Consider the following 24,511-nt stretch of genomic DNA (forward strand, 5'->3'; position numbering starts at 1 on the left):
TGTAATAAATAGGGTAATTTTGATCCTGTATTTCAGTTAAAGCAACTTAAATATTATTTTATGCTGCTCAAGGAGCTTTCGACAAGGCTGACTGGATGCTAATAACTGTACTAAATTATTGTTTTATGGTTTTCTTGATAAAGCTAATTGTTCTCTCTCTTTTTGCGAATGAGCTAATTATTAACATTTCACATGCAGGTCAAAGTAAGTGGTTCGCTCTATTTGCCCTGGATCCGAGTCGACTCAAAGGAGACGACCCCCGAATCAGAATTCACAGCAATGATTCGTGTAAAAGCGCCACCATTATCGGTACGTAGCAATGCGTCCCCCATACACCTAGTTGTTGTGCTCGATGTCTGTGGTACAACGGGCCAGCGGGCAACAGGACCAAGGTTCAACCTGCTGAAGATGATGGAGTTTATCAAAGGAGAGTTGTTCCATGGAGACGCGACACAACACAAGGTTGACGTCGTGACTGCGTTCGGTGATAGTATTTCGGAACAGTCTTGGAGCGCACCCTCCACGTAAGTGGCATCCTTAGTGTACATTAGTTGTTAGAGTTTCCATATAAGATCAACTATATCGATCTGGTTCATATAATTAATGTGTTGTTAATTTAGACGTCCACTTGAGAATATTTTTCATTTTTATGCAAATTTGAGTGATTAAGATGCAAATTTGAGTGATTGATTTTATAAAAGTTTGAGTTATTTAGATGCAAATTAGAGAGTTACTTAGGTTATCTATCATAATGGAAGTGTCGGGTAGTTTATAGATGTAAATTTAGGTGCTAATTTAGAAGCTACTTCGGTTCTTTTCAATAATGGCTGGTTTGATGATTTAGATGCAAATTTAGTGGTTAAATTTATGTTATTTTTCATATGGCAAAGATGGATAATTCTTTCGTGAATATAATTCCTATTATTTTACATCTTACTGTTACTAATTAGAGACCCGAATGGAGCCTCCACGTTATTTCTCTCTAGACACGCTAGAAAAAAAAGGATAAATTCTAAAAATAAATTCTGGCAATAATTAGGAACATCTGGCCTCTAATCTAATTTGTTAGAATATAACCACAATTGCTAATTATAGCCATTGGATCTATTTATTTTTGGAAAAATCACCCGCCTTTGCCTTTATGAAAAACACATAAAGTTACCTCTGATTTTGCATTTAAAATTACCCACCTCTACCATTACATAGCATAATTAAAAATAATCCCCTAAATCTGTATACAAATTACCCACTCTATCTCATGAAACACAGTTCAAAACCTCCTAAATTTATATTCATAACAACATAAGGTATGGGCTAAAACAAGAGTCACCATAGTCTAAGCTAAGGTCTCAACTAAATACATATTCAAGATACAAAGAGGTGCCACACAAAGGGGAAAAACTATGGATGTGGGTGAAGAAACATATAGATCATTAATTGATAAGTTTATCATGACTAGATACAGGCCAAAGAGTAGGAATGGAAATGGATCGGATTCACATTGAGTCGGATTGGGGTGTCACCTTTTATCATATTTTAATTCAAATTCGAAAACGGATATGAATATTTTCGAATACAAATACAAAACAGATGTCTCAGATTCGGATATTTACTCAATTCAACTCAAAGTGTATATTGTTAAATAAACATGCATGAAAAAAATTTACTACTAAGTTCCACGATAACAAAAGTACACTTCTAATAATCTCCAATATTGAAGTAAACAAAATTATAATGGATAATATTTAATAAAATAACAGGTCAAGTGAAAAAAAATTGGTAGAAAACAAATAGCCATTTTCTTTATCAATATTTTTGGAATTACAAAATTACTACACAAGTAGAGATTAAAGTATTTGTGTATATAAGATAGACAAGGACGGCTCATGAAATAATATAGTTATCAATAAATATTTAATAATTAAATATATCAGTTAATCAATCAATCTTTTATTTATATAAATATTTAGCATGAAAGTATAAATTATATAAAATATTTTACACCAATAAATAAATAAACTAAAGTATTAAAATAATTTAAAACAACAAATATATTAGGTTAAAACTAAATCAGGAAAATACTAAAATTAATTTAATCTTTATGTATCATTAATTATTATTTATAGATATACTATTAAATGGTTGCAATGCATCATTAGTAATAATAAAATTAAATAATTGGTCACACTCGTTATGGAGAGAATTTTTAAATACTTGTATTCTTTATGGATACGAAATACTGTCAGATATTACCGAATACGGATCTGAAATCACATAGATCTATGAAACCATGGAACGTAACGTGTGGTGGGTCTCATTTCATTTTACTTACCATTAGATTAGAAAGAGTGTAATGAAATATATATTGCACTAGGAATGGCCTTAATAAACAAAATAATTGTAAAACCTTTGGCAGGCGCATTATGTTTTTTTTAGGAAGGCGCGTTATGTTTGTTTGTCGATCGTGTGGTAACTGTAATTAATGATTATTAATACAGGCCCTGGAGAAACAACGTCGTCAATCTTCCGTGGATCGTGTTGGCTTCATCATCCTCGTGTCGGATGGAGAGAGCAAGTTAGACGACCGTGGTTTTGAAAAAGAACTTAGCAAGTACCCGGTCCACGCCTTCGGCTTGGGTAAGAATCATGACCCCAAGGTTTTGTATCGTATCGCCGAGAAATCCAGAGGAACCTACTCGTCCGTTCCGGTTGCGGACACGGACACGGAGGCGGCGAAGCTCAACAACAGCAAGCTGGTGATGGAAGCCATGACCTTGTGCTTAGGCGGGCTCAAGAGTGTTGTGGCCATCGACACGAGGGTCAAAATCAGCGTGCACGACGACACAGCAACAGCAGACACCCTTATTATTCAAGAGCTGAAAATAGTAGAGATCCAATCAGGGGGCCACGAAAAGAAAATCAAGAGCAAGGGAAAGGAAGGCGAAATTTCCGTCGGCGTCCTCTCTACGCTGGTGAGGTGAAGGACTTCATCGTCCGCCTTCAATTCAAGAGCACTAAGAGCGGCAACGGGCGAACCCGATCGGCTGTTCTTACCGCTGCTGTGGAGTACGAGTACCATTATAAGGATATTTCAAGCAAGCAGCAGCAGCAGCAATTATCTAAAATAAGCAAGCAGCAGCAGCAGCCGCTTCCTGAATGCGAGGTGCGGCTCCTAGTCACATCAAGCCATGATGATGAGGGTGCCGAGAAAGCGTACAAAGATTTAGAGCGACAGGCTCCCAACTCCAGGGTCCTGCAACAGATGATCTTATTCGAGGTGGTGCAAATGCTGCTCAGCTTTGCAAAGGAGGAGGAGGAGGAGACCAAGGCCAAGGCCAAGGCGGAGGCCAAAACCACCACCAACACTAATGATGCGAATGTGGGAAACCTGCGGAAGAGGTGGGACGACAAGCTAAAGAGCCAAGGAAATCTACTGCGGATGGCCCGGGGGAATGACCTTGTCGACCTGCAGCGAATCGACGAGGCCATGGCTGCGATGGCCTCGAGCCTGGAGGGAGGCTCGGGGTTGGGCTGCATCTATTCCTGGGTGTCGAGCTGCCAGATGCAGCGCGCCACCACCACGGGTCTGCCAGTGCCACCGCCGTTCCGCCTGACGCCAGCCATGGTGGCGGCGGCGCGCAACGTAAGCAAGCACTTGGTGGCCCAGCAAGCTAGTCGTCGTCAGAGTGCCATAATGCTCTTGGAGAAATTGGAACAGGTGTTCGACAAGTGGGACGAAAGTCGTCGCCGCGACGCAGCATCCACCCTCGAGACGTTGAACTTCGGGAACAAAGTGCACGAGGTGGGTTAATTAGTACTACTAGTAATAATATATACCATGTGTGTTATAAATTCATTAACCCCTCACTGTTGGACGTGCAATTTAATTTTTTGTTTTGCAGGCCGTCAAAGCAGCGATCGAGGGTGGTGGTACCCGGACGACCGGCAGCGGCGACAATCCCGCCGCCGCCACCACCCTGGATGATGATCTCAAGGACGACATCAAGTCTACGATTGCCATACGGCTGTTCGACTGCTGCATCGAGTTAAAGAAAAGCAGTTCCGAAGACGCCTTGCTCAAAATATACGAGGTGCGTGCGTGGTTTACTATTGTTATCATGTACTGTTCCAGGGCCAAATAATAATTATATAGAATCAGTTAGTACTACTCAAATGGACGCATGATATGATTCCACCATCTTGCAGGCCGCCGAAGTAGTCATCAACTATTGGCGCCGCGTCCGCGTTCGCGTTCATGGAAAATCACTTCCGGCACCGGCAGCCAGTGAAGCGGCACCAGGCACCAGCCCATCCTCAGCCACCAGCCCACCTGCAGGTACCCAGGCGGCGGGCGGCCACCACAAGAAACAGTGCTGATGGTCAGATATATAATATCATCGACTGTGGCGATGCCGTACTACATAGATTTTGTGATTTATTTGTGCTTTTGCTTTGTGTTCCTGCATGCTTGTGCTTGTTTCAGACCGTAAATATGCATATATGTATGGACAGTAAATTATCAATTCCTCAGTGTAATCAGAAAACAGGAAATAATAATAATAATGCTCTACACACGGGAGGAGCTGCAGCATGTCACATGTCTCTTCTCTACAACTAAAAATTACAAAAGAGAATCGTTCACCGGGCGATTTAACCTCGCCTCCGCGTGAGAGACCGCCCGGCGCTTTCACCTCGCCACCCCGTGCACAAAAGCTGGCCCGGCGCTCAAAAGGAAACCTCGCCACCCCGCCCGTGTTCAAAATGAAACCTCGCGCCGGGCGAACCAAAAGAAACCTGCCGCCTGGCAACCTCCGCAGTCTCCTGATTCACGATGGGGGTGGTTGCTCCATGGAGACAAATCTGAATGTTGAATATTTGCGATCATACAGAAAAAAAAGCCGTCTATGTCTGATTGTAACAGAATGAGTTCCAAGTCCAGCAGCTACAACTCATAACACGAAGGTTAAGACTGAAATTTGGCACCAGCCACGCCAAACAAGCTTCCTACAGCAGCATAAATATTACTAGCACGGAAGGGCGCGCTCCGCTGCGCCGGTTTGTTTCACACGGTGAAGGGTAGAAATGCAAGTGTTGTATTCCACACAAAGATAAAAAAAAAAATTGTCCTGTCTTGATGGAGGCGCAGTGAAATGTGTTATATGGTTGCTGTTACTTCGTGTGTCACGATAGATGCTATGGTCGTTGTACATCATAGAAACATTAATAAGTAACAGAATTATTGAGAACTATAACTTATTGGGAACTGCGGAGTAACATGCTATTGCAGCTGAGATCAAATCACCACTGGAGCATCAGGGCAGCCAACTACTGATGTGCTTAACGTAATTTGCAATCCAAATATTTGTCCAAGCTTGAGGACCCTGTGGCAGTGTGGTGTGAAGCCAAAAAAAGTTTCTGAAAGATTAGTATAACCCTAAGTATGTATATCACAGTTCAAATCGAGACACAGGTAAAAACTCTGTATGACTATGTGGCCATTATATCTAAAGCAGGTTGCTGAAAAGAGCACTTGAGTAGCCAGTTAGTACATTGGCAGGAGCCAATATATAGGATGCATCAGTTTCATAAGTTATGCAAGATAAGCCATTAGCCTATTAAATCCACTAAAAAGGTTATTTCCAATGGTAGGTCGAACTTTAGCCAAAAAAAAATTCATTGGTATTACACCTAACACAAAAACTGTATAGACTACATTTATATATGAATCCTTTTTTTTTTTGGGGGGGGCAGGGCGCGCCGGGCACAGCAGCTAGTAGCAGCCGAGCACCGGGGAGGTGGCGGCGCGAGCCTGCGGGCGGAGCCGCGGACGCGGAGGCAGAGGGATGGCAGGCTCCGGCACGCCACAGGCGGGCGGCGGCTGGGCCCGACCGGCCGGTTGCCCGGGAAGGCAGAGGCAGCAGCAAGAAGACCTCCTGGTTCGATCTGCTTCACCTCCTGGATTAGTAAGATTTACCCTCTTCCCTCTCCGATTCTGGCATCACGTATTGCTGATATATGACATCTCCAACTTCGGTGTTCGCTCGTACGTCAGGGACTTCGTGACCGTGGAAGAGACTAGCACGGTAGGCGCGCTTCGCTGCGCCCGTGCTGACCATACGCGTGAGGTGTTCATATTCATATATATGATTATTAGTAGGCAGTCGTAGGGAATGTGTGGGATCGGATGATAGACCATCAGTCTCACAGTGGGATGTACCTGACCCAAGTCCGATTCTGCAGCAGCTTCCTGTTGTGACCAAGCACACAGTATATCGAAGAAACATCTACCTGCAGGAACACAATAGCACATGATATCAACAAACCATACATGTGAACACGGAGAGTTAACAGATTAAACTATTATGAGCCATAAATTATCAAGAATATATCTTCACTCAATTGTTATGTGAAGCACTGACCAAATGAGTAATCTTTTAGCCACTACAAATGGATCTTAATAGTTTAATTGGTACAAAACTAAAATAAGTTAGACAAATTTGATTAGACATTTGGACTGGCAACTCTGTAAAACCTTCATGCACATAACAAAAACTCATGGCCACAATCCAAGAGGAAGCTCCTCGAAACGCTCAACATGAAAATAGGTATTAACATATGAGCGTTTTACTACTGTGGGTTAAAACAGAGGCCTTCCCATGGGTCTCATATTCGTGAAGATTTGTTTATGGTAGGAGATGTATCATAAGTTCCAACTATATTTATAACCAGAGTGAGCTTGCGCTGCTTCTCTGACCCTCCTTTTCTATGTCTGGCTATCTGTAAGTAGTAAGTAGCCTCACCCTGAAATAATTTAAAAACTGCCTACACAGTAGTCTTATCTCTGAACTACAATATAGCTGTCACGGTAAAAAAAATTAAGCTCAAGTAACAATAGGGAAACAGTTATAGGTACCTGCTGTCATAGTTGAACCCCTTGTCAACCAAAAGAGATTTTGATAGACATAGCCAGAGGATAATTTAGACAGGAGAAGGCATGGGAATGTCATAAGCGTATCTTTAGTCGCGAAAGCACAAGCTTAATCTGGCCAAATAAAATCAAACAAAAAACTGGTTAGTCTAAAGTAAATATACTTCAACGCGAAAGACAATCTGATTTAAAAGCTCTTCACTTTAAACTGAAATATTAAATATCAGAACACCAAAAACGCACTGAATCGTTTTTTTCCAAAAGAAAATCAGTGGGGAACTGAAATTACCTCTAGGATGTACATGATCAGCAGCAACAGCATTGTTTGATGCAGATGACGTTCACAAATTGTAATATAAAGCACCTAAGTATAACAGTAAAGTAATAAATTGTAGTATACTGCACCTAATAATATCTGCCACGTAAGGTATTACCCAGCAAATGAACTAACAAATGAACCATTGATAATTACAAAGAAAAGTTAGTTAACATGAAAATAGCACATGATAAACTCCTTGGTGACCAACACAGGCACATGTAGAGTCCATGGCAAAATAACTTTGGGTGGAGTAAGCAGTTTCTTAACTTTTTTAGAGGGTAAAGGAAAAGGACTCAAATCTGCAACGAAGAAACAATAAAATGTTAGTGGATGAAAACTGAAAATGGATATTTCAGCTATCGCACATGTCATCACTAACCTGTAAAAAGCAACGATGATTAGGTGACCTTTTGCAGTCCATACGTAGCTAGTTGGACATAATATATTTTAGCTATCCCCCATCTTGTCCCTAACTTATGCAAGGCCGGTCCAAGTTGGTTCGATGGAACATCGATTTGGACATAATACGTTTCAGTTATCGCCCATGTCATCCCTAACCTGTAAAAAGCAACGATGGTTAGGCGATCTTTTGCAGGCCATATCTAGTTAGCTGGACATAATATATTTCAGTTATCTCCCATGTCATCCCTAACCTGTGCAAGGCAAATGATGATTAGGCGATCTTTTACAGTCTGAACTGAAGAGTTACTGCATCAGAATATATATTAACATGGGTTATTTATTCTTAAAAACGCTGGAGCTATATAAATAAACCAAATTTCTTTTCTGAAAGTGAATTCCTGTGAAGATAACACCTTATATAGGATATAAATGAACAATATTTCTGCAGGCAAAATAAATACTGCAATAACATATACTGAAGTGTTAGCTAACCAAGTATCCTGAATTCCAGAGGAAAAAGGCAATGGAAAAACTGATCGTATGATTAGCTAGTTTGACCTTTTTTGTCATTCCCTTCCAGAGAGGGATCCAAATCAAATAGCAGTTAGGATGAGCATGGATAAAACACTGTTCGCTTTGGCTGAATTTGGCTGAAAAGCACTGTTCCGGCTGAATTGTTGTGAGAGAAAAACACTGTTTCAGCTGAAAAAAGAAGCCGAACAAGCCGGTTTTCTGGGTTAGCCGAACGGGGCATCTCGTCTCGTCTAATTAGCTTCTTATTAATTCCCATTTATTTCTCTCTCTCTCTCTCTTTCATGTGAGTAGTAGAGTAACTGTCTGCGTTGATCTGCTCTCTTCTTTGTATTTTATTTTTCTCTTTAATTAATTTCTGTGTGTCATGATGAGATAGGAAAATGAAGGGAGCTACAACTACAACTTTTTTTAGAAATAGCTACAATTTTTTTTTTGAGAAACATTATTCGTCAGAAATTATATTACAAACTCATCAGGAGGAGAGAGGAACCAAACATGTCTACCAGAGGATAAGCTAACCGAACTCATAGCTAACAAATGAGCTTCATGATTGAACTGTCTTCCTTCATGAGCAAACTCCACCTTGCTAAAACTTTCTCTTCTTGAAGCCCAGGTGCCCGTCCAGCACGGCGTCGGCGCTGAACTCGGCGCGCCAGGCGGCGCAGCATGGTGTGCGCATCGCGGACGCGGAAGTCCCGCGCGCGGAGGAACTTGAGGAGCACCACGTCGGCGCGCTCGTCGACCGGGGCGGGGGCAGCGTCGTCCGCCACGGCGGGGAGGAGAGTGGGGGTTCAGTGGGACGCCCCAGATGGAAATGGGGTGTGGGTGTGAAAAAACTCTTTCCAATGCTACAGCAACCGCTTGATTAGTGACTCAGCGTAGAGTTTCTTTTCTTGCTCGCCACCAAGAATCTCTCCTTCTAATCTTGTTGCTGCACGTTGGGGGCTTCCTTTAGTCAATCTTGAATTAATTCTTGATGTCTGCTACAAGTCTATTCTTTGCCCCTGATCAAGGCACAGGTGTACTTCTTCCTTTGGATTGCATAACACAGTAGGTCTTCCTCCCAACTTGAATTGAATCTAAGGAGAGTTAGGTGATAGCTTTTCTTTACAAGGTCTATCGGTGTGTGGTTTGTCGATCAGATAGTTCAAAATAGGCTGTAAGCTTGATTATAAACCGAAATATTTAAATCAGGCAAAACTTTTTTTTATAAGCTCCATCTAATCCAAAGGATAATTAACGACGAGACTTGTAGCACCTTATTTCAACAAACAAACGTGACATACGTATTCACAAAAATAGTCGTGTGGCCGGCACACGCCTGATGATGACGTACCCAAACAGCACATCCTCCATCTACGATCGAGCAAGAGAGATTGCACGAAAGAGTGGCCGAGCTAGAACAAGGAGATACTAGATTCTTGGTGGCGAAAGCACACATAAAATTCCAAGGGAAATCAAACAGTGGAGGCTGCCAGTGCCAGAGCAGAGGAGCCCTCACATGCATGCACGACTGTGTACCAGCACCCAGCAGTACCACCACAAGCTGACTAGGCAGTGCGTGTAGATGCCTCACGCGCCCTGTGGACCAGATTGGCCCGGCGCCCGCCACCGCACCCGTCCTCATCATCCACGTCTGCATGTGGACACAAACGTCTTGTCTCTGTTCAGCAGCCTGAACAGTACATCGTTATCGTTTCATGGAGGATCATCGTTCTCTGAATGGTTGTTTATTTGTTGCCTTTGATACCTCCTTTCCGAGATGTTGCTAAGCACAGGCCACAGGATGATTCCATTCCCACTGACTATTGCTTGGCTTATACGCACGTTGTTCTTCCTTTGTATGCTTTCTCGTCTCGTCTAATATTAGCTTCTTATTAATTCCCATTTATTGAGTAACTGTCTGCGTTGATCTGCTCTCTTCTTTGTATTTATTTTTTCTCTTTAATTGATTTCTGTGTGTCATGATGAGATAGGAAAATGAAGGGAGCTACAACTACAACTTTTTTTAGAAATAGCTACAACTTTTTTTTTGAGAAACATTATCCGTCAGAAATTATATTACAAACTCATCAGGAGGAGAGATGAACCAAACATGTCTACCAGAGGATAAGCTAACCGAACTCATAGCTAACAAATGAGCTTCATGATTGAACTGTCTTCCATCATGAGCAAACTCCACCTTGCTAAAACTTTCTCTTCTTGAAGCCCAGGTGCCCGTCCAGCACGGCGTCGGCGCCGAACTCGGCGCGCCAGGCGGCGCAGCGGAGCAGCATGGCGTGCGCGTCGCGGACGCGGAAGTCCCGCGCGCGGAGGAACTTGAGGAGCACCACGTCGGCCCGCTCATCGACCGGGGCGGGGGCAGCGTCGTCCGCCACGGCGGGGAGGAGAGTGGGGGTTCAGTGGGACGCCCCAGATGGAAGTGGGGTCTGGGTGGGTGGCGAGCAGCACCTTGAGGTCGGCGAGCACACTGAACTCGGACGACGGGAGCGCGGCGGCGACGTACGAGTCCTCCTTGAAGGAGGGGGAGCGGAGCAGCGCGGTGGCGTCCATGAGCAAGGACATGAGGCTGCGCTTGGAGGCCGGAGCTGCCACGGGGCTGAGAGCTGCGGCATCATCATCAACACCCCCCCCCCCCCCCCCCCCCCCAGGATGATTGTTCCAAATCTCCCAAAACCATCACACAACGTTTGCGACCCAAGATCACTAGGAAGCGATAACTCTTCTCGGCTTTGCTATTGCTTCTGGCACCTCTACTGCTTCGTCTATGCCTTTTAGAATAAGGGCCCAGACTCCCAGAAAATTGCCCATCTCGTCCTCTCGTTCCTGGCCACAGCTGCAGTCGATGCCGTCCTTGTGTTCTTGGATATTGCTGTGTCGATGTTGATCTTCACTAGACCACTAGGCGGAGAAACAGCTACAGCATTTTTTTAGGGGAACAGCTACAACAACTACGATGATGGTCCCTCTCCACTCCCCGGCCTGCCAGTGCCCGTGCCTCTACCATTTCCGTTGATGGCCCGACCCGGCCCATTTTCAGTTCAGTTCAATTCAACCAGCCCAGGCCCACCACAAACAAAAATTCCTCCTCATTCCCGTGCCATCCATCTCCGGCGACAGCGAGCGTTTTTCATTTCGAAATAAAACCAAATCAAAAAAAAGGACGATGCCGCCGGTGATGGCGGAGCAGGATGGAAACGCCACGACGCCCTCTTCGCCTCCCGCCTCTCCTATCACAGGTACTACGCCGCGGCCGCGCGCCTGCCCCAACCCACCTGCCGCACCCAACCGCGCGACCTCTGCGACCTTTTCGCTCACCTTTCGACCTCCCTCCCGCCGCCCCTGACTGGGTGCGAGTGCGCTGCAGGTTCGGGGACGAGGACCTCCGGGTGCTGGAGGCCGCGCTGTCCGCCGGCGCTGACGTACCCGCGCTGCTCGCCACGCGCTCGGTGGCCCGGAGTCTGCTTCAAGCAAGCGCGGTGGAGGCATTCGCGTTCACCGCGACGGGTTCAGTGATGGATGGTGGGACCAGCCTCGCCGTAGCCGACTTCTTTTCACGCGCCTTCGCGCTCGTAGGCGATGTCGAGGTCAGCACCAGCCAAATTAGTTGTTGGCACATACGGTGTGCAGATTATTATGCACTGCTATCGCTAGTCCGTGCGCATTACCTGGGGCTTTACTCTGATTTTAGGCCCCCGCGGTTGTCGTGCTTCAGTTCAGTATATGTTCCTAATTGCAGGCTTGCAGCATTTTATTTTAGATGTTTGCAGCATATTTCATACACACTAGCAAGCAACACTCAAATTCATCAACCAACGTGCGTTAGTCATTTGTTTTACTCAGACTTGAATGTTTGCAGAAACCCAGAGCATGCGTTGCGTTTTTCTCTGCTTCCTCATGTACTGATAGAGCTGCCTTGCCATGAGATACGAGGCCCTGTTGCTTCGAGACGCTAAATACTGCAACGATCTTCACTTGCAAGTGTCCCGTCAGGAGTGGGTTAACTTTCGCAAAGGACTCTCTTGATAATGGCTTCTACACCATTGCCTCCAAGGTAGTTTTATTGAGCTGCAACCTTTGTTGTAGGAAATGGCCCTTTACTGTTCTTTTTTATTGGCATGTTCGCACTAAGCTATTAGGTTCAATGGTGTGAAGAGCACAATCCGATAGTTCTGGAAGTTTGAAGCAGGCTTACTGTAGTTTGTTTAACCTAAAGATCTAACAAATGTATCGAAAGCCTTCCTCTCTTACCTGCTTGCCTGCTTTACATTATTATCTCTCTTTGATTACTAGTTTTAGGCAATTCCATGTGCTCGAGAGTTTAATGCTCCCGTGTAAGTTTTTTATGCCACTCTGATAATCAAACTGCTGGTATGATATAATTAATACTAAGGGGAAAACTAAGTCTCAATCATTTCAGAAATAATTGTTGAAATAACTCTATCAGTCATTTCGGGGGAAAATAACTCTATCGGTAAATACTACTTCAAATTCATATTTTCTCTAATGGGTGAAGGATTTTTGTCATTCAAATGGACAAGTACCATTTTTTTGCTCTGTCTGAGGTAAGCAATGAAGGTTGCTTGATGACTGTACTGTATATTGCTACTAATGCACTAATGTTTATGGCTGTACATCTGAGCACAAATTAATAGAGTACCGTGGAGAATGACATTGACTTACATTTTATTGTAACTAATTCAGGCTTTTGCAAATGCTCTTGGGCACATTCATCCAAGCCACCCAGGGCACTTGGACTCTGCTAATGCCATTGAGGAGAAGGACAAGATCAATGATATAACAGGACTCCAGAACTTGGCCAAGTCATTATCTGCACAGCATTCTGGTGAGTTTTCAATGTGATGGATTGCTTAAATTACATGCAGAGAAACTGATCTTGCCTTAACTTTTCAAGTAAAATAAGTGCAGAGAAACTAAATTTGCCTTCATCTTCTTAAGTTGAGTAAATGAAAGAGTGATACATGTTGAATCAACAGAGGTCCAATCTGATTGAATGTATGTCTTCCTTTATGATTGAGTAACTAATGTTTTTTTGGTTGTCTCAAACATGCCATCTATTATCTGGGAGATTTGGGGACCTATTGTGACACCAAATCTTCTCTTGTATCTTCCTACTGTTTGAGCATATTTTCGATATAGCTTTCTGATGCCATTTACTTCTGCTGTGACAGTTCAGACACAGTCCGCTGAATACATAAAAAGGAGAGCTTCAGGTGTTCACGAGAAGTATAATTTGCAATCAGGAAAACCAAAGTTAACAGGAAATTCAATGTTTAGGCTAGGGATTAAAACAAGGAACATAAAGAAATTGCTTCGTAGCTAGGAAAGGAACTCGGGAGATTTGAAGCAATATTAACGTGGCATCTTCCGCAAGACCGAGAGGAATGTTGTAAAAAGGTGAGTTTTATGCCTTAATTTACTTATTTCTTTCTAAGTTACCACCAGTGCATATGCACTTTCAATCTCTTAAATGCCTAGTTCAACTTCTAGAGTACCAGCTGAAATTAATATCTGCAGTGTCAATTACATTCATCTGATTATTGAAATTGGGTATGCGGGAGTGGCATTGGCAGCATGTGCATGCCAGCCGTCCTCATTTTCTTAAGTAGTCCACAACCTCTGTTCATGAGTTCTCCGAAACAGAACCACAGTATTTTTCAGCTTAGTTTTTTGTAGCATTGGACCCCTGAAATAAATAAGAAAACTGTGACTAGATCATCATGTCTTGTTTCAGCTCAAAAAGTTTAATTATAAGTCAGTTGCATGGACATAAGATGCTTACAGGGAATCATGTCATTTGTCATTGGCATATTTACTATAAAAGGTTTGCTGATTACATTATTACAATCCTTAACCACATATTGCAGCCTGGTTGCCTACTCTGCTCAATCTGATCGCAGGAAGTAATGCTAGCTATGCACAGTTGTGCTTACTATATTTGGAAAATGTTAATTTGCTTTATTTACATGCAGTCCAATTAGGTGACATTTTTTTTTGAAGTGGAGACATGAAGTGGAGTTATGGATGAGTCTTTATTCAACACTAAGACAAAGACGTCGAAGTGGACTTGCATCCTTTGGTAGCATACTCACTCTGCAAGTAAGTTGCTATCTTCGGTATCTGCAGACTGTTTTTCATGTGCAGAACAATAATAAATAGTAACTCCGCCTGTCTGCCATGATTTATATATTGCCTTATAATATGAACTGGAATCTGTTGCTGGCTGTTGAGTTGAGTGTTGGAGAACAATACATGTGAAGCACTGTCTTTTGAGACTATTGCTTGGAAATGCCCCACCATACTGTCCTTCTTAAAAAAAGAAAAATAAGGGAGCAGGGTTTATGTTTTTCCTTTGGAAATGCGCTATTAGGTACAAATGCACAATAGAAAAAAATTGTCATAACACAATGCATTCGCCACGTTTCTTTTAAGCAAGCATTTGGAGATTTTGTTCTTGATATGTGCTCTTGGAAATACTTGCAAATCTAGAAGGTAAGAATGGGCTTTATACTTTTGAACGTCAGTTACTTAACATGTGGCAGTGGAATATTCTGATTATGATCCCAGAGCACATGCTACGTGAAATGACAAGAACCTAAATTTGTTACTTGCCCAGGTCCATCCTGGTAGAGTTAATCCTGGGTCCTCCATCGAGTCTGAAGTGCTCAGATGGGGAACACGTTGTCGTGTTTCAGGAAAAAAAGACGTCTGCTGCTTATTCCAGCAAGGAAACTTGGGATGCTAAGTAAAAGGGTTATGTGGAGTACAAGAGGTTAGATATGGGTTGTTACGGCGGGCTTTACTTCGAAGGAAGTACGGAGGAGATCGAGGAACGCGAGAGCGAGCTAGGGCTTGGCGGGCAGGAGCCGTGGTGGCGGCGGCAAGAAGTGATGATGAACAGTAACGTGGCTGGGCACCCAAGAGAGATAGTAAGTCTCAATCCCAGGTTACCTCTTCTATTATAATTCTTTAATATTTATACAAGGAGATCTCAACCGACTCAAACCTAATTCAATCCAATAACCAACTCTAATAGATAACCGTCCTAGATTCTAGGACCTGAGAACCAACAGGCCGGTTAAGCCTGACTCCTAGCCAACCAGCCGGCTAAGCCGGACTCCTATCCAGGCGTCTACGCCTATAGACCTTACCGGTCATAACATCTCTCCCCTCCTCAAGAAACAGCTCGTCCTCGAGCTGAAACGAAGGGTGAGCTTCCCGAAATGCAGGAACTGGCTCCCACGTTGCCTCGGACGCAGGCATGCCGGACCACTCGACGAGGATGTGCCAGACGCCACGACGAAGTTCGGAGCGCAGGATGCGTTCCGGTCGCTAGAGAGGCCGGCCATGGCGAAGTGGAGGTAGCACAGGCTCGATCGTCGGCGGTGTACCACGGAACGACTTTAACACCCCGACATGGAAGACATCATGAATCCGGGCCCCCTCCGGAAGACGAAGCCGGTAGGCCACCTCGCCCACCCGCTCAATCACTTGGAAAGGGCCAGCATACTTGGGCCCCAACTTGCCGCGACCGCCAGGAACTAGGGACTGCGTGTGTCGATGAAGCATGCGGAGCAGTACCTAGTCCCCGACGGCAAACTCCAATGCACGGTGCTTGGCGTCATAGAAGCGCCGAGCGTACTCTTGCGCCTGTAGGAGGCGAGCGCGTACCTCATCCAAGAACTCATCCTGGTTGGCCAACATGGTGTCGACGGCCTCCGTGCGCGCCTCCCCTGGAACATATGGCAGCAGGTCGGGCGGAGGACGGCCATAGACCACCTGAAACGGAGTGGCCTGCAGCGCCGTGTGATATGCGGTGTTGTAATAGAATTCCGCCCACGGCAACCAGTCCAGCCAGTCGCGAGGGCGGTCACCCGTGAGACATCTTAAGTACATGGCTATGGTCTTCGAGACCCGCCAAGAGCGGGGTGTCGCCGTCGCGGCGGGACAGCGCATCGGCCACCACATTCGCCTTGCCGGGGCGGAACTCAACCCTGAAATCATATCCAAACAATTTGCTCACCCATTGATGCTGTGGAATTGTCGAAAGCCGCTGGTCTAGCATGAACTTGAGGGCGTAGTGATCAGTCCGAACGACAAAGGCGCGACCCCAAAGATACGGGCGCCAATGGCGGACTGCTTGAACAAGACCGATGAGCTCGTGCTCGTACGCAGCCGCTTTGAGGTGGCGAGCCGCAAAGGGCCGACTGAAGAACGCCACGGGATTCCCATCTTGGTGAAGGATGGCTCCGAAGCCGGAGCCGGACGCGTCGCAGTCGACGACGAACGTGGCATTGAAGTCTGGAAGATGGAGTACTGGCGCTGCACACAGCGCGGCCGTGAGGGCCGTAAATGCCGCGTCTGCTGTCTCTGACCACCTGAACCCCTCTTTGCGCAAGAGCTGCGTCAGTGGGGCGGCAATGGCGCCGTAGTCTTTGATGAACCGGCGGTAGTAGCCGGCTAGCCCAAGGAAACCACGAAGTCCGCGCGCTGAACACGGTTGCGGCCACGACTGGACAGCCGCCACCTTGGTCGTGTCCATGGCCACCCCCTCAACCGTGATGACATGGCCAAGGTAGTTGACCGACGTGGTAGCGAAAGAGCATTTGGACCATTTGAGATGCAGCCGATGCTCACGGAGGACTTCCAGGACGGCGCGGAGATGCTGCAGGTGCTCGGTCCACGTGGAGCTATAGACGAGAATGTCGTTGAAGAAGACGAGGACGCTGCGCCGCAGGAATGGCTTGAGGACGAGGTTCATGAGCGCCTGGAACGTTGAAGGCGCGTTGGACAAGCCAAAAGGCATGACCAAGAACTCGAAGTGGCCGTGGTGTGTCCGGAACGCCGTCTTTTCCACATCAGCGGGGTCGACGTGGACCTGGTGATAACCTAAATGGAGGTCCAACTTGGTGAAGAATTTGGCGCCATGGAGCTCGTCCAGAAGCTCTTCGACGACCGGGATCGGGAATTTGTCTTTCACCGTCACGGCGTTGAGTGATCTGTAGTCGGCACAGAAGCGCCAAGTTCCGTCCTGCTTCTTGACGAGCAGTACCGGCGCGGAGAAGGGGGACGTGCTGTCCCGTATGACCCCCTGCTGGAGCATTGCCTCACACTGCCTCTCCAGTTCATCCTTCTGGAGATAGGGATATCTGTAGGGGCGGACAGCGACAGGTTCGGCGCCGGGCTTCAAGTGTATCCGATGATCACAGGGACGCATGGGTGGGAGCCCTGTGGGCTCCACGAACATGTCGACGTAGGTGTCGAGGAGACGGTCCAGGAGGAGTGGCTCCGCCCCCTTGTCGGTGAGGATGTGGCCGGAGAGTAGCTGCTCGGCGCGGCCCGTACTTGGCGATCCAATGCCCGTCCACAGTATGCGGCGGCTGCGGAGGACGAACGCCATGCGAAGACCCTCAAAGTCCCACAGGATCGGCCCCAGGGTCCATAGCTAGGCGATCCCCAGGACCATGTCGTAGCACTCCAGCGGGATGGAGAAGCAGTCCACTGGGAAAACCTCTCCGCCGATCTCGAGCTTGGTGTTGCGGGCGAGACCACGGCACGCGACTTGGTCCCCGTTCGCCACAACCACGTGTGCACCGTGGCTGTCCTAAAACTGCAGTTCCGCACGCCGAGCTGCCTCTGTGCTGATGAAGTTGTGAGTTGAACCGGAGTCCAGGAGAGCGGTGAACTGGTGCGCACCAATGTGGACGTGGAGCTGCATGGTCTTTTCAGCCCGGATGCCCGTGATGGCGGACAGAGAGATCATAGGCTCGTCGGGGTCGAATGGCGGCGCAGCCGGGGTGACCTCCATTTCATCCGGCTCCTCCACGATGTAATCTGAGGCCTCGAGGTAGAAGAGCCGAGCACACTTGTGCCCCCTTATGTATTGTTCATCGCAAATTGTAGCATAGGCCCATCTTGCGCCGATCCGCCATCTCCTCTGGTTTGAGGCGCTTGAACGTGCGTGGCGCTGATGACGAAGAGGTGGCGCTGGATGCTGCCGGTGCAGGCAGCGCGGCTGGTGTGCCAACAGGGCGGCGCGTCAAGCGCGGTGCCGGCAAGGCAGGAGCCTGCGAGGCGTTGCGGCGCTCATAAGCGCTCGCAAGCCGCATGGCATGCTGCAGGTCCAGTGGCTCGAGGAGCTCGACGTCGATGCGGATGTGTTCCGGCAGCCCGCCAGTGAACAGCCGCGCTTTCTGCAGCGTAGACAGGTCGCCGGCGTGAGCGGCACGGGCTTGAAACTCCGCCATGTACGTGTCCACCGATCCTCCGAACGGCAGCCGCGCCAAGTCGACGAAGTGGTTGGTGCTGAGGGCCGGCCCGAAGCGCTGCTGACACATGCGATGGAAGTCCGGCCACGCGGGGCGGCCTATGTCGCCTTCCAAGACGAGGTACCACTGTTGAGCCACGCCCGTGAGGTGATACGATGCGAGCCAGACCTTGTCTACCTCCCGTGTCATCTGTCCGCGGAAAAACTGCTCGCACTTGTTGAGCCAGCCGAGCGGGTCTTCTTTGCCGTCGTAGGTGGCGAACGTCAGTTTGTGGTACTTTGGCACAACCACGCCCTCCACTTCTGGCGGTAAGGGGATCTGTGGCGGCATCGAGGACATGTGCGACGTCGGCGCCGAGACATAGGGCAGTCCTGTAGATGAGAACACAGGCAGCGGGGACGGTGAGTGCGGGAACTTGATCTGGGTGATTGGTACTCCCGTCGACAGTGGTGGAGCAGGCGGCCTTGAGCCGTGCGCCGCTGAAGATGACCCTGGCACAAACGGCTGTGGCGCCATGGCTGATTCCGAGGACGCCGCACCGACCTCGGAGATCACCGGAGCGGAGGCCGTGGGAAGGGCTGGAACCCCACCGAACCCCGGCATGCCGAATTGCGGGAACGCTGGCAGACTGTCGATCGCCAACAGCCGGGCACCCTGGTCCGCCAGGTGGTGGTTGACGGCTGTCATCTGGAGTTGGAGGCCCGCGATTGCTTGTGTCAGCGCCTGGAGCGCCTCCACAGTCGACATGGGTTGGGATGCGGCCGGCGCAGTGGCCATAAGGGTGCCCGATGTGGCCACCAGCGGCATCAACCCGGCGGATTGTGGCCCGGCGGCGGCGGTCACGCCGGGCGTGGGAACAGCGGAGGAAGGAGGGACCGTCGCCGATGACTCCCCGGATGTCACCATGGTCTCTGATACCAGGTTATTACGGCGGGCTTTACTTCGAAGGAAGTACGGAGGAGATCGAGGAACGCGAGAGCGAGCTAGGGCTTGGCGGGCAGGAGCCGTGGTGGCGGCGGCAAGAAGTGACGATGAATAGTAACGTAGCTGGGCACCCAAGGGAGACAGTAAGTCTCAATCCTAAGTTACCTCTTCTATTATAATTCTTTAATATTTATACAAGGAGATCTCAACCGACTCAAACCTAATTCAATCCGATAACCAACTCTAATAGATAACCGTCCTAGATTCTAGGACCTTAGAACCAACAGGCCGGCTAAGCCGGACTCTATCTAGGCGTCTACGCCTATAGACCTTACCGGTCATAACATGGGTCGTCATGTGCCATGTGGGTGAGCACTCAGTGGCGGATTGAATTTGACTTCGAAAATTCTGAAGACTTTTACATAGGCTGTGAAACTAACACTGTCGGCAGAGCTTAATAATGTAGTGGTAGGAGCCTGGGCAGCCGCGGTTGTACTTGACTGGCATGCCATCCATCCATATTAGGGACCAATCAAACCTCGGGAAGGCTTGCTTTTGATAGCAATCGCATGTGCACACACGCATGGCAGCAAACTTTTTTAGAAGTCCTGCCTCCTCCTGGTCTGGACTCTGGAGGTTACTCATGTAGTAGGCCTTTGCATCTCATGGATCCATGCGCTCAGTGAGAAAATCAGAAAGCCGATCCTCTGTAAGAGACAGGGAGACAATTAGGACGTCTTATCTGAAGATCAATCATCGATCATGCTTGCATTCGCAACCAAACACGGGCGTAGAGATTTTGTTCTGTTTCGTTTGATTTTCCATTTTCATACTAGCAGGAAATTAATTAAGATTAACGCACGAGTAGAGACGTCATGGTAGCGGATATATGCGTGCATGTGCATGCATGGTTTTGTGATAGTAGTTGCTGCAACATGAATTTGTTCTGTCATGCAGAGTGGAAACCCAGTGTGGGTAAAATATAGTGAGTCGTTGTGGAGTCCGCATCCGACTGCAGGTGCGCTCCAGACCACGGTATACATGTGTCACCCTCTAACCTGTACACATGTCACAACTGGTGGAGCATCCGATGTAGGTATATAGCATACTTGTCTGTTGTCTCCTGCTACAACTTAGTCCTCGTCAAGACACGAATGCTTGTAGCTGTTATATGGGAGTACAACATACTCTGATTCCCCACTGTTGTCATGCACGACAAATCCCTAATCTTGCTGTTGTCATGTGGCCTCTTGCATTCATGCATGGGTAGCCACTCCTGACCTACTGCTTACAAACGTGTCACTGTGTCAGCTTTCTCTTTCATCTTTGCTACGCTAATGCTCTGTCGTTTTCTCTTGCTTGTAATGTAATGATTAATTGATTAGTGATTCTTTAAATTATTATGTGGATTGGATTGAACCAACCATGATGTGGCCGTGTCCAATACTAAATGATACGAAGTGGGAAGCAGTGATCCATAGGGAGAGAGCTGACCCACGTGAATGCCAATAAAACAATACAGAGGCATCCTTGTTGAATTGAACCCCGCCAATTCCCTGCCCTGTTTTAATTTCATCCCAGGCCTATGAGTAGATGAATAATTCTACTACCTAGCTAGTGCATGCATCGTTTGATTTATAAGCTGTAACCGCTAATATACATGCATTGCTAGTTTGCTACAAAACCACTAGCATTAAGATCGAATCAATTAGTACTTAAGGGTCAACTATTGCTAGACGGCTTTGGTTCTTCTGTACGTAAGGGTGTTGTAGCTGGCTGTACTCTTTCTTCCCTAATGTAATTAAGGTCAACAGACCGAACGTGCATGTGGCGCTAATTTCCACCATCACCCATAGTCAAATAATCCTGCTCTCTAGAGCTAGCTAGGTGTCGTCAGTATGCTAGTACACACAGCAGTACGTGGTATATGTTTGCTCAGCAGCCGGCCACGTACTGCCCTTGGTCAGTTGCAATAATAGTCAACTCATTTCTCAAGATATTTACCTAGTCCTAATGCATGTGAGCCATTAACATGGAACATGGTTTACTTTTGTCATCACTGACAATAAACAATGATGTCTTGGTCTGGCAGAGTTTGAGGTCTCAAGTGAACGCGTAGTCCATGAACCATCATGAACGCGTAGACTACGTTTCGCTTTCTTTCTTGTTTCTAGTAATTAATTATAAGGAGATAAAGACTTTCTCAGCTGTATCTGCTGCGACCAACAAACCTTGTTGATCGTGGCTGCTAAATACAGACAAAGAAAAACCATAGAACCATACACACTGTACTGGTACAGCACTACGCAGCCATAACATGCTTGTTGTGCCTGTGATCCAGCTGGAAGCTAAGGAAGGTCATTAGCTGATAGATCATCGTGACAATAGAACAACACAAATATATATTCTATCATCTTTGTCCTGACCTGATACTCTGCTAGTTAATGCAAACTATTTGATCTCTCCCATCTTCTCTAGACCTATGATCAGTTCCAACCTATCATCAGTTCTTCTAACCTATACTTTGTTCCTTCCTCTAGCCTGGCTCTATAAAAGAGGATGCTCAGCACCCTGCAGTAGTCTCCCCTTTCCCTTTGCAACCATCCTGTCTCCACTGCTCACTCTAAACCCCTGTGACAGAGGATTGAGGAACACGAACATGGCTGGCAGCGGAAGCGGGAGTGGGAGCAGCAGCAGCCCGCCATGCGCATCGTGCAAGCTGCTGCGTCGGCGGTGCACGCAGGAGTGCGTGTTCGCGCCCTACTTCCCTCCCGAGGACCCCCACAAGTTCGCCATCGTCCATAAGGTCTTTGGCGCCAGCAATGTCAGCAAGATGCTGCAGGTCCGTTCAATTCTCCTCCTCCTTGACCTCGTGCATTCAGTTTTCTCATCTCCTTCGTTACTGTCATCCATGGACCATTCAGCTAGCTTGCTTATCAGGCTAACCTAAGAAACTGGATCAACTGCTGATTCCAGGAGCTGCCTGCTCGGCAGAGAGCGGACGCTGTGAGCAGCCTAGTGTACGAGGCGAACGCACGCATGAGGGACCCCGTGTACGGCTGCGTCGGCGCCATCTCCTACCTCCAGCAGCAGGTCTCCCAGCTCCAGGTGCAGCTCGCCCTCGCCAAGGCCGAGATCCTCTGTGTCCAGATGCAGCACGACGACGGTCATGCACAGTCAGCTTCAGCTGCTGCCGCGCCAGCACCGGCGAAGCAACAACTCCATCACCAGCAGCAGCAGCAGATGGAATGCGAGGCTTATGGCAGCCTGCTAGTGCAGAATGGCCTGATGATGAACACGTTGAACGGCACTGGTGAAGTTCATCAGCAGCAGCAGATGCTGGGTGGCTTCGGCTCTGCAGGGAACACTGCAATGATGCTGCAGGAGGCGTGCCTCAAGAAAGAGTCCCTCTGGGCATGAATGAATGAATTATGTACCTCCATTTGTCGATAACAAAAAAAATTCTTGTCTCTATCGCTGTCCACCGCTGTAATTTTCCAAAAAGATGGGAAATTATTAAGAGACGAGTTAATTGGGCCACATGAGCATCACAATCTCAGGCTCTCAGCATTTCTACTTAAAAGCTAAGAATCAGATCTTTCGGAAAAAATAAAAATAAAAACTAAGAATCAAGACGAAGCTATCTGAGGGATCTTGATGTGAAGCAGAGTTTTTGCACGAGCCAGTGAAGTTTCAGAGGTTGTTCACCTTTTGGCAGACCTGGGAGTTGAGAGTCAGCTATTTGGACGCGTTTGGATTCACATGGTGTGCACAGTAGGATTGTTTTGTTCGTGGACAACTGGACACTAAGCATCAAAAAACTTTTTTTCCCACCGCGCTGGATCGGAGTTGTGTATATATGACTGCTGCTGCATCCAACTGGAAGACCTGACCTAACAGATTCCTAAGCTTTCTGGCTTTCTGCATAGGACGTGTGTCCTTCGTCTGCTGGGCTGCACAAGGGCTTACCTGGCTTTACTGATATTCTATCTGCTGTGCAACTGTACATTGGTACTTGATAAATGCCAAAGCATTAGAATAACTGGATGCTAAAGATGTTACTTGTGCGCCCCGTGTCATCAAGAAACCGACAAAGCAAAACCTAATTCGTTTCTTTTTGTTCAAAAAAGAATTGAGTTCCAAGCATGGCTTTGGTGGATCTACTACAAATGATTCGTGCATGGAGGCTAAGTGGTTTCACTTTATACATTTTTTTTTGGCAATGATTGGCTAGGTTTTGATATTGTCAAAGTGATGACAGGGTGCATGCATGGACTCACGAGGAGGTGAATCTAGGACAAACAAAAAAAGTATTGGTTGTATAGGCTTGTAGCCCGGCCCCACGGTACGTGTTGCTTATATGGATATGCACCTTTGGGTGGAGTACTTTGCTTTTTGCTTGACCAAAACTTTATTAACTGTTGTTTTGTGTTTCAGACCAGAATTGTAGTTGTGTTGATCACAAAGTATTGCTTTTTTTTAGATTAGATCACAAAGCATTGCTTAGGTCTAGCACAAAGCACTTGTTAAGATTAACAAGAAGGAAGACAAATATATACATGGGAGAAGCGCATTTCGTAATCTGTTAAGTCCTTCTCTTCAGATAATAATAAACAAGCCGTCGCATTTCGGCTCATAGCATTTGCATTAGCCCTCTAGCTCATCGAACGGCAGTAGTGTTCTTTGTGAGGACGTATCGCCTCCTACACTGACAATCACTATATAATTGTGGCAGTTAACATTGGATCAAGTGCAAACCGGCCATTTTATTAATTAGTGATCAATCTTTACCAAGATCAATGATTGACGGCGGGTTAAAAATAGGTGGAACAAACCTTCACTCAAACCCTAAACTCAACCCTTGTCCTTGCTGCTGTATTTCGATGGTGCACATGGCATCGAGACTTTTTAATGTGTTGTTACATGTTGTTCATTGTTTACAGTACCAATACTGACATATATACTACTATGGGCCTTTAGCAAATTACGCATGGGCTTGCTCAGAAAGAAGTGGGCTCAGAATATATGCATCATTGGGTCATTTATTTAGGACTCCGAATAGGCCCAACAGCCCCTGCAGACAAGGTTTTGTTTCTGAACAAGTACATTATTATT

General features: G+C 46.8%; 2 protein-coding genes and 1 pseudogene across 5 annotated transcripts; all 3 read left to right on the forward strand.

Moving 5' to 3' along the window:
* The first annotated feature begins 2,849 nt into the window (after positions 1-2,849).
* Positions 2,850-4,526, forward strand: LOC136506544 (uncharacterized). Its single transcript, XM_066501458.1, has 4 exons — positions 2,850-3,643; positions 3,719-3,802; positions 3,903-4,091; positions 4,207-4,526. Exons 1-4 carry the CDS (start codon positions 3,263-3,265, stop codon positions 4,375-4,377), a joined length of 825 nt encoding a protein of 274 aa, XP_066357555.1. The 5' UTR covers positions 2,850-3,262; the 3' UTR covers positions 4,378-4,526.
* Positions 4,527-11,349: 6,823 nt separating this feature from the next.
* Positions 11,350-13,560, forward strand: LOC136506835 (protein DOUBLE-STRAND BREAK FORMATION-like; annotated as a pseudogene).
* Positions 13,561-14,174: 614 nt separating this feature from the next.
* Positions 14,175-23,544, forward strand: LOC136508670 (LOB domain-containing protein 23-like). 4 transcript variants are annotated; one of them, XM_066503409.1, is made up of 4 exons: positions 14,202-14,303; positions 14,867-15,133; positions 22,037-22,238; positions 22,373-23,544. In XM_066503409.1, exons 3-4 carry the CDS (start codon positions 22,056-22,058, stop codon positions 22,814-22,816), a joined length of 627 nt encoding a protein of 208 aa, XP_066359506.1. In that variant the 5' UTR covers positions 14,202-14,303; positions 14,867-15,133; positions 22,037-22,055; the 3' UTR covers positions 22,817-23,544. The 4 variants fall into 4 exon arrangements, with proteins under 4 accessions (XP_066359507.1, XP_066359506.1, XP_066359509.1 ...); XM_066503412.1 differs by having other exon boundaries at positions 14,900-15,133; XM_066503410.1 differs by lacking the exon at positions 14,867-15,133 and having other exon boundaries at positions 14,175-14,303.
* Positions 23,545-24,511: the final 967 nt, after the last annotated feature.

This window comes from Miscanthus floridulus, chromosome 15, assembly GCF_019320115.1.
Source record: "Miscanthus floridulus cultivar M001 chromosome 15, ASM1932011v1, whole genome shotgun sequence".
NCBI classification, from domain to species: Eukaryota; Viridiplantae; Streptophyta; class Magnoliopsida; order Poales; family Poaceae; genus Miscanthus; species Miscanthus floridulus.